The following is a 14,965-nucleotide window of genomic DNA, read 5'->3' on the forward strand; positions in this document are numbered from 1 at the left end:
GTCCGTCGCGGGGTGCCGCTGACGGATGCCGTGGTGCAGCTCGGAAACAGGCCTGGGGCTCCGCTCCGGAGCCCTCCACCCTCCGGAGGAGGGATTATTCGTAACGCTAGAAACACGGTTTTAAGCACACCGCTTTGGTTAGCGTATACGGAGTGTGCTTGCCGAGGAAATGGGGTAGGAGAGTCAACTTCAAACGTGCGTGCAAAGCCTGGTGTGCGTTTTCACTCCCTTGCTTTTTACATTCGTTGGTTTTGATGAGGGAGTTACGGTCCCTTGTACTGTGGGTGAATTACTATTTAACCTCACTCCGAGCTCGCCGCATGCCAGCTGCGTTGCCGGAGCTGGGCAGCTCTCCTCCTGGGAGCCATGAGCACCGGAGAGCTGTAGTTAACCTGATACAACATCTGCCCGGAACGGGTACAGCTGGGTAACGCTCACACGGCTTGTGCCTGCAGAAACATTTACTGGTGTCACAGCTTCCTTAAGTGATTGTTCCTAACAGCTATGACTGTGCTTATAGGTTTTTTTCTAATTGTAACTCCACTGGAACAACTTAATGATGAACGCACAGGCTAAGTTTAGCCCTGGTATAAGCAGGCACAGATGCACCAACTTCAGCGGAGTTATTCCTGCTGTTGCTGGGAAGGAGTTTGGCCTATATGTAAAAATCAAGATGACGGGATACAGAGTAGGCGCTCATGAGAACGGACGTAGTGCCGCTTTAGCACATGTGAATCCATTTATGTCAGAGCCGAGTGCAACGGTTCTGAGGAATTTAAAGTCCTTTACAAATAAGAGTGAAATAAGATTCCCTAAAACTCATGAGAACTATCATAGCCATTTTACAGATAGTGAAACTGAAGCAGAAAGAGGTTAAGTGGCACCTCCTTCAAAAGCAAGGAAAAAAAGTCCTGATGGAACTGAAGCCTCCAGATTTCAAATCCTGTACTGTGTATCTGCTGTGATTCTTCCTCTGGTTTGTGAGGACCTTTGTGATACTCCATAGTACACGTAAAAACACAAAGGCAATCTTGGGTTGGTCTGATGGTGCTTTTAGCCCTGTAGTCGCTCTCTGATTAGCACAGGAGTTAATCTGAATTTCCAGAGTTCAAGTTCAGCATCTCCTGCAGTGGGAGGTAGCTGGTACCGGTGGAAGCTCTAACAGCGGCAGCAGGAGACTGCTTTTTAATGATGGAATGCAAGTCTGACCACTTTCTGCAGTCCACTTCTCTTGTAGGCAGGCCCCTGGCACCTCTCTTTAGGTCACTGCCATACGGCAGTGAATAATGGACTAGATGGACCATTGGCTTGACCAAGAAGGGTATTTTTAATGTCCTTTTTTGTGGTATGGCTTATTTTTTATCAGGTCAAATGTCAGGATGTGAATTCCAGTACTTAATGACAAAGTATACTCTGCTGTCCTTTTCTACCAATTTTAACCCAAGTGAAATGTCTCAAAAGCCACAGCTCTAGAACTCTTCTTCAGGTTTTCAACCAGGTGTCTGTAGCTGTGGGTCTGAGACTACTTCACCATCTTTACCTCTCATCTGGCTTTCTGTTTCCACCGTGGTTTAAACATCCGTTTACAAAGTGGCTTTGAAAGACATGAGTATTGGAAACAATGTACTGTTTTTGTCACAGCAGGATTCCAGTCCCTTCTCTGGAGAAAATACTTGGTGTTCTGCCTCAGTGTGTTCATTCAAGAACTAGACTGCTAGATCATAAGACAGTGCTCTGCTGCTATTATTGGTGAAATCCTAGTACAGCACTTACTGAGAAATGCTTATTTTTTAAGAGATCAGCCTGAAGATGCAAAACAGTGACAAGATAATCTGTCTCTTAATGAGTGAAATAAATATATTTTCTATTCAAATTCAGCAGCCCTATTAAAAGTACAGAAAGCAAGCATTGTTGGATGAGGTTTTCTACTGCAAATAGTTAAATGCAGGAAGTAGGGGGATTTTTTTATCTCAGTTTACTTTATGTTGAATAACTGATACTAAATATTTGAACCCAATAGCAGAGTGGTTTTTTTAAGAGGTTCTTGATGTTTAAGATTTATCATCTATAAATAGATCTTCTTAAGTCATCACTAAATTATCTTTAATTGGTATGATTAGAACTGCCAAGGAATATTACTGTTTGGTAGTAGAGTAAATATTACAAGTGTGAATTTATATACAGTCTGCATCATAATAAAAATGTTAAGTGCAGACTGCAATTTAAAAACTTCAAATAACTTGTCAGAGGGAATTTAAGGAGAAAAGTTTGTGGTTTTTGAGATGGTGAAGTGAGATAAGAAAACTGGAATTTGAATATGTGAAACAGAACAAAAATAAATCAACAATTTTTTTTCAGCAAGTAATATGCAAAGTTACTGCAAATGTAGGACATGTTCCCTATAAGGTGGTGCATGTCTGGACTTTTTCTTCCCTGAGGATGAGAAAGGAGCAAACAGCTCCAGAAGATGACTGTTCTAAGTAATTGCAGTTTTATCTGTCTTTATTCCAGTATCTCTGATTTGCTGGGGTTTCATTATATCAACAGTATTTCAATAAATCACATCTTGCTCTTCCTTTCTGGCATGGCAGTATCAGATACATAGATATTTTTGTTTTGACATAGTCACATTACACTGGAAATAAGGTAAAATCGGGGATAATTGGGGGAGGGTTGTTACTAGTCTGAGGCTACTAAGTCTCTCTAAAGTGGCTGTTATTACTACAGTGCTGATCTGTGCTTTCTCTTCTTTGTGTTTCATGAGACAAAGTATTAATAAAGTTTTCACTTTCACATAATGGAACAAATCAGCATCAGAAAACAAGAACAAGAGAAGACTGAGGTAAAGAGAGAAAGCAGTGTGGGAAGAAGGACTGGGGGAGAAAGTATCAGAAAAAAGAATGAGATATAACAATAAGCGTGCACACTAGGGGTATGATTTCTATGACCCGGAGCAAAACAAATATTCTAAGCTACATCTCAGTAAAAATTCACCCACTAGTGGGTGCAGTAGTTGCCCTCCATTTGTGATAAATGAAACAACTGAGTTCTGTTGAGGCTCCAGACAGCTGAAACAGCAGTCCTACCCAAAATAGAGACATGTAACTAAGCCTTCCCCTTTTTACACCTTCCCCCCATTCCCTCCACCCCAAACAGATGCAAGTAAGGATGAAGAAAACAACATGCATAGTTCAAACAAGAATGGAGTGTCCGGCCATGAGAAAGAGCTCTTGGGGCTTAGATTGGCAGTGAAGGGCTTGAAATGGGATCAAAGGCATTGCCTTTTACTGATTGATGGTTCTGCTCAGAGGAACAGAACTTTTTACATGTTCTCATTTATTAAAAAACAAAACAAAACAACACCACAGCCAAACAACAAAACTCTTCAAACAACAAAAAGGGTTTGTGTCAAAGAATTGTCACTCCAGAACCTACTTGTCTCCCCAGCTAGTATAACCAGCAAGACCTAATTCCGTTTCCCTGATGGTTCATTTCAAACCTGTGCACTACTGTATTGCCTAGCATGACAAATTTGGTTTGGATGAGGTCTGGGTACTTAACTGTATTGCCTTTGAATTAACCCAAGTATGCAACACAGAGTTTGAACTGGCTTTATGCTGACATTTGGTGCTTGTTATTTGGGTACAGACAATACCTGATTGGTTACTCCTATACTGTTTAGCTTTGAACTAGATCTTGAGTATCATTTGCTTTAGAGTGAGGTTGCTTGCTCTAGTGATCTAGAAATTAGTCTCACTGAGGCTTAGAGGTTTGCGTTAAATGGAAATATCTCTAGAGAAAAATAATCGAGATACTACCCAAAAGGAAAATTACTGGGAAGCCCCTTACATCTGCAGCGTTATCTAAAAGGACACCTCTTTAGTTTCACCAATAGTCTGGTGTAGCTCATTCCTGAAAGTTTTTAGCGACAGCAGCACCCTATCATGCTACTGTAGGTGGTGATTTTGGAGTTCAAATGCAAGACCAAGAAGTGGTGAGTTGACTGGTCTGTTTACCTGCAGTGTTACTTGTGATACTCCTCATCTCGTACTTGGAATATACCACAAGTATTTATTTTACCCTTGCCAAAGCTCTGCAAGGTAAAGAACTGCTGGTGCCATTTTTTGACAGGGAAAATTTCAAGTTTAAGGGTTAGATGACTTGCCAAATCATGCTGGGAATTTATGGCAGAAGAAAGAACAGGGCACAAGTTCCTAAACTGCAGAGCCGTGACTCAACCATATCCAATACATATTTTATAGATGCATTGCTAATGTACACATCTTATTTCTTTTTGTTAGAGATTTGTGATTTTAAAAGATCAGGTATTCACACATTCACTAAGCCTGAAGGAAAGAAAGGTCACCACAACTGTTCAGTGTTGAGAACACAGCATCCGTGTAGCCAACCAGACGCTCAGTAGCTTAATGAGGGTTCAGGTCCTTGTGTGGACTCGCTGTGTTACCTCAAGCTGTGTGAATCCTCCAGCTATTGCTTCCCCAGTGCCATTCATAAAGGGCTCATGCATTGTCCTTAATTTCTGACCTCCTTTTCCCTGTCCCCCCTCCCAAATGTCCCTGCAAATGCTGTGCCCTTTTTGCTTTGAAAACCGTACTTTCAATTTAGGCAGAAAACGTTGCCTCATTTCTGAAGTTCTGTTACACCTAGAGACATGATACGTTATAAAAATAATCCATCTCCATTAAAATCACAGATCTATTATGCTTTGTAGAATTAAGAGTTGGGGGGTCCTTATTAAATATTATGGATATGATTTCTTGCACTGTACAGGTATTGCCTATCCCATACTCATTCCTACATTCATGATAATAAGACAAAGATTTTAGTCAAGTGTAACCAAAACGGGAAGGAGCACAGGGAAAGCTTGCTTTGTTGCAGGTGATAGCAAGCCACCACCACAGGGGCGCAAAGACACCACGCCGGCAGGTTTTCAATGGCAAGCAAGAGCTGGCACAGCACCAATAGCCATGGCATATCGAAAGAGGCATCTGTGAAAGGCTCAGGATCCCAATTCCTGGCTGTCATGGTGCTCCGAACTCGGTGGCAGCTGGGAGCCTCTGCCTTGGACAGAGGCTTGATGCTGTCAACAAGGTGATTGGCAGTGGCTCTCTCCTTTTAGACTCAGCAGCCTCTAGTTCCTGCTGAGTTTATACCAGCATGCCCACCATCTAATCTCAGAAATAAAAGTACAATCTGGCATGCCACTCTTGAAAGGTAGCTGACCCTTTGCAGTGCTGACAACATGGAAGAAAACTCTGAGATCCCTTAAATTAATCCCATAGTCAGTAACCATGCATGGCTAAAAATTATTTCTGTTGTGTGCCTCACTTCATCAACTCTACTACGTCTACAGTATCTCAAACAGTTGTTGGAATTTTAATTGATATATATAAAGCAGCTGGCTATCTCAAAAAGCATGGCGGACAGGTATTACTCATCTGAATAGAACTGGCTATCCTTTGCAGAGGTGTTGTTTCAAAAAAGGACATTCAGAAATAAGTAGTTACATTCCACTCAGTACCATCAGGTTTATACTTATGTAAAGCAAGCAGAATTTGCACAATAGTTCTTGATAGCTCTTCAGAAATCTATATATTTATTTAATCTCAAGCATGCTACTTTCATTTCTTATACATGATTTCTATGAACACTGAATGATCAATAAATACATTGTAGCTTTACTGGGATATGAATATGTAATTTAAGAGTGGAGAATAAAAATAATGTTCCTACCATGATGTTAGCTAATACAGTAGGAAAGACAGATTTGCAAGGACTCCTTTTACTGATAGAAATTTCACCTCCATTTAGAGAGTTTGCATATTGTCAGGTTAGCTAGACCTGCAAAATCATCTTACACTTAGTGTGAAAGCCACTTCTGAAATGGCAAATAAAAATATCCCATTTTGATTGGTCTGTTATCCCAAGTATAACAAGGATCCCAAAGGATCCTGGAGCATATTATACAAACACACACACAGATAACTTTACAAAATTAGGCACTGCAGAAAGATTATCATCTTCTCTAAAGCACATGGAAGATTAAGGGAAGCAGACTATCTTGTATAGACAAACTGGATATGTCAGTGTGAGTGTTTTGACTGCTGCAGAAAATGCCAAGTGATTTGTAATGATCACTTTCTTTTTATTGCCTCTGTAAGACGGCACCTTTCTCTCTTAGGAGAATGACAGGATAGTAGTCTAGTACTCAGAAATAATGAACCACCAATATAGCCAGTTTGTGTAACTTTTTTCTTTAGTGTGTATGTAGGGTTCCCAACACAAGTACTGATGCCAGTCTAACTTAAAAAAAAAAAGAGTGCAAACATGACAAAACAGGGCTTAAGAAGGCATGAATGTGGCGCTCTGTGGCAAAGTGTAAAAGACAATTGCACCAATTACATGCTGGTTTTGGAACTCCATGTAGCCTAAGTCTATTGAAATATATATTTGTAAGCGGGAGTGGTGGGGAGGGAAGATGCACTGGAATGAGGCCTGGAGCTGAAATGCTGTCGTAAAGGCAGTAGGAGGAGGGAGAGCTATAAACTGGCTGCGATCCTCAAATTTAAAAAAAGGTCCAGAAACATTTTAATGCCAAATTATGTGACACCTTTAATTCCTGTTTTTCTTTTGTCCTTAGTTTTCCATTTAATTGATTCAAACTTTTCCTATTTATGCTACCAGTTGTGGAAGCTGGATTGACTAAAGGCATTTTTATGTTGCTCTATTCTAGCCCGGCAAACTCCTGCTTATGCAACAGCTTATACCTTTAATAACACCAGTATAACTGCATCAGTACTAAAAAAAACCCCTCGGATTTCTTAGCATCAACAAGGCCTGAGAGCACTTGCTGCAGTGCTGGGATGTGACAGGAGGCAATTTATAGGAATTAACTCTGACAGTCACTTTATACAGCTGATTTTCAAAGATCTAGGCACTAAAGATGTGTTAATGAGGGTACTGAGGCTTCATAATTAATTATATTAGCATCTCTTTGTTACTCTCTACAACAGTAGTGCCTGGTTGACATTTCAATAGGAGTCTGGTAGTATTCTTTGTTATTATTATCCAGGAGTACAGTTATACCTTAGCTCCCAGAGGGCAACGTTGCATGTAAATGCCTCTGTGAATTGCAAGGGCCTTTGGATCTCAGTAAAAGCCCTTGAAGGAGACCCTGCTGGATACTGAATGGATGTCAGTAAAATTTCTCTAGTCTGGAGTCTCTCTTCAGATATGGACTCTCCTCCCCTTTCATTTCTCCCTTCCCTCCCCCTTCCTTTCCACTGTGCTGGTCCTTCTCACAAGGCTTAAGAACAGCAATATCCAGCACTTTCTGAATGTTCAGTTCCAAACCTCTAAAGGAAGGAATATTGACCTGAACGAAACAGTGAACAAAGTAACCTGAAATTAGGGAATATTTTCACATGCTTGAATTTTCAGTGCAATAAAACCAGTGCTGCCAGAAGGAATCCCAGAAGCGGTGAGTCAGATAACAGATGTACGACTGTGGTGGGAGGGAAATGGTCTCTACTTTGTTTTACATCCCCCCCCGCTTTGTAAAGGCAGATGAAATTACTTTCCAGTCATACCACTGCAAAAACAAACATGGAGTTTAAAGGTTATTTCCTTTGTGTGTTTCTGAGAGATGTTATTTTTGAATCTGAAAGGGGAAGGATGACTTTTTGTCAATGATTAAATTCTACTATGAAAACTTTTACAGTATCACCTGAGGTGGCAGATCTGCTATGTTGTTTATTGATATATTCCACTTGCTTGTGTTAATTTAAGCAAAACTTACAAAAAAAAATTGCTGTTTTTTCACACCCGTTACAATTGCAACCTTGTCATGGTTAGGCTAAGTTAAGGGCACAGTTTGACAAACACCTCTTCTAAGTAAGCAAAACTTACGCAACCTGTTCCTTACCCTTTCCTTTTTCATTCCTGCCTTCGTGGGACCCTTTTTCTTTTAACATTGTTCACGTATCTGCACCAGGGAACCAGACCACAGTACTAGTCTGAGTTAAAAATAAATGTGTTTTATGAGGACTATTTCTAATTGAAATCAGTTTCCTGATTCAATTTAACATGGGGCTACACAAAAAAACCTGCACTGGCACAATTCAGGGACAGTGTGAAGGGGAAGAGGGGAGGAATGTGTGGTGGGGAATGCATAAGTAGGAACTTCTACCAAAAAATAGTTTGTCAAACTATGTCCTGAAAGACTTTACATTCTTCCAAGCCAGAACCACCTCTTTGCTTTGTGTTCAGATAGCACCTTGCGCAAAGGGATCACAGTCACAGAACTCTCAGGACTCTCAGAGCTATTGTAATACCAAAAAATAATAAGCGTTCCTACAGACTGACACAATTAACCAAATTCCACTTGCAGATCTTCATTGTTGGCAACTCGTGCAGCATTTTATGTAGCTGAAGTTGGAGACTAGTTCTATTCCTGAGTTCTGTCTCCAGCTCTAATGAGGAATAACTCTGAATAACTCTGGCATTCAGCTAACCTACCAATAAAAGAATTACTTTCCTCACAGAGCTTTTTATATTTAACTAGATTTTTTTAATGAGCTTTGACATTCTCAGATGAAAAGAATAATGTGTACAATGTATTATTATAGCAAAAACTGTATGACAGATCCCTACATATTTTCCTCTTGTTTCACCTTTTCTGTCACTATACTCCTACACAAGACTCAAGACACACTGCAAATGTTTGAATAATGCCATCTTGAAACTACAGAATTGTAAATAACGTACTCACTCTTCACTGAGCAATGTTGCCTGTGTTTATTTTAATCTGATATTTTCTGGATAGAAACAGAGGTTACTCCCCCTGAGAGTTCAAATATTGATAGTGCTCTACGTAACAAGGGAAGTTTTTAATGATTCCCACAAAAACAGCTGCCACTTGGTAACAAGACAATGGATGGAATACACATAGTGTAAAATTTTAGTCTCTACTGTTATTCCTGAGGGACCAAATCTTGAAGTGTTACTCAACTTTGTTTAGGATTCAGCAAGAGTTTTCCTGTTGTAGGACTGAGGAGATGATAAATAAGACTTTCAGGAATTGGCCAGAGTTAAAATCCTGGAAAGCAAATGTTCATAAATTCTCTTTGTAGAAAAGTTGGCTCCCTCTTAATTTTCCCGTGAGTGGAGAAGAGGGAGAGGATCACCTGAAAGTATTCTTGCAGAACCCACAAAAGAACAAAGTATAGTTTTTCCTAGTCCTCAACAGTGCTCTACCCCTACTGCGTAGTTATCCTAAAACTTAAATTCAGCATTCATATAAATTTATAATACTGTAACTTCCATGATTTTTTATCCGTATCTATTGTGTCTCATTAGAAGGACTCTATCTAGCACTAGAGCTTCTGCCCTAGCTGTGAGGAAATTATAGCTTTTCTTCAGACAGACCACCACTGAACGAAATCGACGACCTGCAGCTACTTCCCCTGTGAATTATTTCAGGGCCTTCTACATAAAAATTTGGTTGGCACAGCTATTCCAGAATAACTCCCAGTATAAATACTGCAGCATTCCAGTTTGAAAGTGTCTGTATTTGTGATTGATCGTTCTACCTAGGAATACTTCTTGTAAGTGGCAAGTTTTTCCAGCAACTTCTGTTTAGAGCTTTCATTACGCAGGAGTGTATGTAGTAAAATAAAGGCTCAAACGTAAAAACAAAGCCAACCACAACATATATTATTTAATCACTAGATGATTCCAAATAAACATCTTGGTTTCAGACATTTTCTGTGAAACTGTAGTTGTATTAAGCTTGGTTGAAGTCTTCCACTGCCTCAGTGCAGGATGGATTGGCTCCAGTACTGTCCTGCAAAACTAATAATTGTGTATCCCTACGAGTAGGCTTTGAACATCCACTGGTGTGACTGCATCAATGAAATCTAAATATCTGCCCTTGTAACACCCTGCAGGTGTTGCAGATAGTGAAGAGACACATTTGCATATGCCAATACATGTTTCCAAACAAAACTTTTGTACATTTCAGATCCCATCTTGGACTGTGAACTCCTCAGGCAAGAGGAGATGGATATTCACATCTGGAAGTGGTAGTAGCACATCTGGACAAGTTGATATTTAAACATTTTTGCTTTTAGAAACTGCAATTCAGTAGCGCTGGATTTATAACAGCATCTATGTATGTGTCTGTTGGCACAGTCGATCGGTAGGTAACAGCCACAGGGCTCCATCTAAGCCAAGGAACAGGACAACATCAACATCTGAGATATAAAATCTGAATGAAAGTCAAGAAGGGCAGGAAACTCCTCCGATCAAATGTCTCTTTCGGCAGGGGCTCTTAATTTCACAATGCAGAATGTAACTTCAAGAGAATTTTCCAATAAACAACTTCCCCTAATATTTTGGAAGGCACAGATCAGTTCAGCTCCCTACAAAATTCACAACTGTACACCTTACATGAAAAATATGAGGAAAACATTAAGCACCCACATATCTGGAAAGCTTATGTCTCATGTTCAGAAGTGTCTTAGATTTCATTGACTTTGAATTTCATTTAAGATTTTTAAGAATATTTTGACTGCCTCTTTGTCTCTAGTATCTGGGAATGAGCACAAGTGTTACATGACCATCCAGCTCTTCATAGATTACAAGGAAGTGCTCTGGTAAGTTAAAAATGTTGGTATAGGAAAAAATAAAAATCAGGTTTAGCAACTATGTCTAATGGGAACTTTACAAAAAATAAATAAAAAAAAATCCAAATAGAATCACTGGATTTATTCAGCTACATACTATTAGCCACTCCCTGTCGTCTGTGTTACTGAACCGCCATCCTGCTTCAAAAGCAGTTACCAGCCCAGAAATATTTTCATCCGAGGGTTTAAACTGCAACAACTGTGAGGACACGTGGAAGATTCTTCCGTCATTATCTAACCATTCAGTTCTAACGTGAGTGCTCAACTGGGAAGGTCTGTGACTAGTGGAGATGGATAAACAGTTGGAGGGGAGGTATTTGACTGTTTAATGTATGTGCCAAACTGTCTTTCTAGGGTCATGGAGACTCGGCAATTCCTGGGGGCTGTCAAACTGATTACACGCAGCAAACCAGCCGGTGTGCCTCTGCCTGCTGCTTAGAGTAAGCACTGATATGCCAGTCAGACTTTACTATCAAGTACAAGCTTATGTGTGCTTGAGATGTTGTGCAGCCTTCAACTCCCTGGTGTACTCAGTAACTTGAAAGCTTTAATATACTCTAAAAAATTTTGTCTTGCACTCCAAGGGGGAATCATTGTTCCTACTACAGAGCCCAAGTCTGCAAGTTCTTTGTGGAAGACCAGGCTCCCAGCATAGATGTACAATTGTTAAGCAGTTGGTTGCATTTCAGCAGTGGTAAAATGATCCTTGTTTTATATTTCTCTACAATAATGTCTGTAAAGGCTGTGAGATTCTTTGGGATGGAAGGCTATAAAAACGTAAGTTGCTTAGGGACATGGTTTAGTGGGTGGTGGTGTTGGGTTGACGGTTGGACTCGATGATCTTGGAGGTCTTTTCCAACCTTAATGATTCTATTCTATTCTATTCTATTATTTATATTGACTTGCATGATTTTATGTATGCCCATTTTGCATTGCAGAAATACTTGGAAGTGTACTCTTCTTTCTTTTTCACACATCATTACATTGTATTTGAGAGGATTTAGCACATTTTCTGATTTCACTTGCCAAATCAGGGGCTCATGTTTAAAATTTATAGCTGACTTGACATTCCAGAAACTAAGCGTGATTACCAATTATGTCTCTGTCTTGTAGTAACATACCTAAGGAAAGAAATATTGGGAGATCTGAACTTTTACATCAAGGAGCAAATATGAGATTATCTTTACAAAGAAGCTCTGTTTATTCAATTCTTGAGAAAAACATGCAGTTACTGCTACCCTCTATGTAAACTGTAAGGCCATTAATCATTATCAGCTGCTGCCAAACCCCCCATATATCCAAATATACATAAAGGAAAGCTAACACAAATTTTCTTCATTCATCTGACAAAGTCATTGCCATCCGGAAGATGGCAATGATCTAACTCCCTTATTTGTCAACAGCAGAGTACTCATGCACTGAGTTTGAAAGATGCCACATATAGTTTTGCAACTTGAACTGTGCCATGGGAAGTTCAAACAAAAGCAGGAATACTAACTGTAATACGGAGGGAAAAGAGCTATTTGTGATATAGGCAGCATAGCTACTTGGACAGTATAGTTCAGGAAAAAATGTTACTGTTCTATTATATGTGATGTAATCAGAGCTGAGAAAGGTCTTACGAGAAGATGAGAGGAGGACATCATCTTCTCTAAATACATTCACCCCCCCTATATCATAGCATTGTAACTACATTTCAACCCCTCAACAGTTACTCAAGGACTAAAACTGCCTTAGAGGTTAGCTACAGATAGTGAAAAGCATTAGAAAGAAGTGAAGGCAGGTAACTGAATATTTATCAATTAAATCTCTAAGTATTTATTATTTTTGTTATAGTAGCAGAGGTATTAAACACGGTTACATATTAGTTCTAAGCATCACGTCATTTCTGAAAATCTTGTGTAACAGCAGGTAACTTATGTAACAACAAGGCTTTATACAATCTAGATACCATTTTCCTTCCTTTCTAATGAAACTACATGGGGTTTGGGGTACCTACTCAGAGGAACAGTTTCAGACAGAGTTGAGAGTTGTGCTGCTACTCGCTTCTTCACAAATATTTGAGTCATGTTCCTCCTGGGCGTACATGTTAACAATGCAGCAAGAACAAACAGTAAATCAATTCAGCTGCAAAAGCCGCTGGAGGTGCTCTGCTTTCATCCTTCCTAGGGCTCAACAACTATTCTAACTCAGTGGCTTACTTTTACTACTTCATTTCTCTCTAAAGCAAGGAGGAGAGTGCAGAGAGGGCATCACTCTGTGGATTGTTGTCAAAGTCTTTGAGCCAAGCTCCAGAAGCATGTAAGCACCTGTTGTTTTGAGACCTTTTATGAAACATACCCAGAAGTTAGACTGCAGTTGAACTGTGTAAGTGAGGCTCTCTTTTGAAAAGCAGAAAATACAGGCTGTTAAAGCAATTGTACCTGGTCAGTTGGAGTGAAAGGATGTATAATTGGAGAAGAAGTATTGATGTTAACATAACTTTTCTAACAGGAAGAGAACTGAGGAAGAGTTAAGACAAAAGGTTTATTAGGAAGCTGGGAACAGCACAATACCAGCACTAAATTGAAGAAAGCAAGCAAAAAAAGGGAAGTAACTACGTGAAAGAACACTACTTCCTCAAAAAAAAATTGAACTCTGCTTTCTCTTTTCACATGAAAGCATAGGGTTGTATTTTGTGTCTCAAAATTACTTAAAAAGTGTTTCTATTAATATTAATATATATAATTAATATATACTCTCTTTTCTTGTATAATAGCTAGTTTTAAGGTAGGATAAACAGATCGTGGAAATGTTTTTAAGAGTACAGCAGTTAAAATTCACGATTACTTGACTTCAAATGCATCAGCAGAACACCTTAATCATGTACCTCAGGAATACCTAGTAATTTATAGACTAAACAAGGGATTCCAGTAGGGAGCAGGCAGATGCCGTTTGGATCATCATGTTCCTGCTTGGAACTGGCTTTCAAACATATGGCCCATATTTTCAAATTGTGGACCTTCAAAGGCTAATCTAGAGAAAGACAATATAATAGCAAATTACAGGTGAGAAAAAGAGGAAAAAAAAACCCCAAGCAGCTACAACTGCATAGTAAAGACACTCAAGGGAAACAGAAGGAAGAAAACCAAACTACACACATGAGCTTACCTTGCCTGAATGTGAAGATATCCGTATTAATTGATCTTGGGAGTTGCAGACAGAGCATGAGAGAAGTTCTCTCACTGTGATGGGCTTCAGGAAGGCCTTAAAACATCCCTCTTGGAAAGGATTTTATAATCTTGCATTTATAAAGTTGCAATGTTTTGCTTACCTTTTGTGCCCAGCAGTTAAGAGGGCTCATTACTGTACATGAAAGCAGAGGACTAACGGATGGCACCTCCTCTCGCCTGCTGTTTGCACAGGGAAGCACAATACAAATTGTGGACATGCCACAGTTGTGGGTGGCAATGGAGGCAAGGACATAGCTGGTGGGAAGTGACAGCTGGGAATACAAAAGAAAAAGCAATTGGGATTTGGAAGCAACAGGTGGGAGCAGGAATCAGAAAACTATAGTAAGACCTCTGAGGAGGCAGGAACTAATCCAGGCCTTGTTGAATAAGTCCATTGGAAGGGCAACTTGAAGAGGAAACAAAAAAGGAAACAAGCAGGGAGAATATGATAATATTGTGTGACTGGAAAGCAAACACAAAAGGCAAGTTCCTACTTCATCAAAGCCGTACTTGTTTCTTAGCCTGATCTATATCGTAATACTCATCTGTGAATGACGTACTGTGTATTTTAATAGAAAAGAATGGCTTGGCTGTTACTTTAAGAGCAAAACAGTTAGCTGTAGCTGTGAAGCTGCAATGAGCTCTTCCATGACAGGTGGACAGGAAAGGGACAAAAAGGGTTATTTAAAGTCTGCTTGCTCTTGCTGCAGTGGCAGGTGTGCTGGCAGACGGCTGGGCTCGATGACCTTATAGAGTTGTGCTCCCACATTAACCGAGTGGGCTGGATGTGACTGACAGGGCCTCTGTGCCCTTAGAATGTTAACATCTTAAGTCATTGCTTTGGGTCATGTTCCAGCTAAGGGAGGCAGTGCAGCGAGACGGGGGTTGCCATGTCCCCTGAGCAAGGCAGGGTGGAAATGGGACCTCACCTCACGCAGCCTCTCCAAGCACAAGAGGTGCTGGGACTGGTCCAGAGGGGCCACCTCAGGCAGTGGGACGACTCGGGACAGCAGCCGTTTTGGGATCATTTGGGGATCAGTGGTCCCA

At 40.1% G+C, this 14,965-nt stretch overlaps 1 protein-coding gene across 1 annotated transcript in view; it reads right to left on the bottom strand.

Annotated features, from left to right (window-relative positions):
- Positions 1–14,946, bottom strand: part of WDR34 (WD repeat domain 34) — a 23,743-nt gene extending 8,797 nt beyond the window's left edge. The window contains exon 1 of the mRNA XM_009287001.1: positions 14,848–14,946. Coding sequence (XP_009285276.1) covers positions 14,848–14,946 — 99 coding nt within the window. The remainder of the gene's footprint in view (positions 1–14,847) is intronic.
- Between the last annotated feature and the right edge of the window lie 19 nt (positions 14,947–14,965).

Source organism: Aptenodytes forsteri, unplaced genomic scaffold (genome assembly GCF_000699145.1).
Source record: "Aptenodytes forsteri isolate BGI_AS27 unplaced genomic scaffold, ASM69914v1 Scaffold136, whole genome shotgun sequence".
Classification (NCBI taxonomy): Eukaryota; Metazoa; Chordata; class Aves; order Sphenisciformes; family Spheniscidae; genus Aptenodytes; species Aptenodytes forsteri.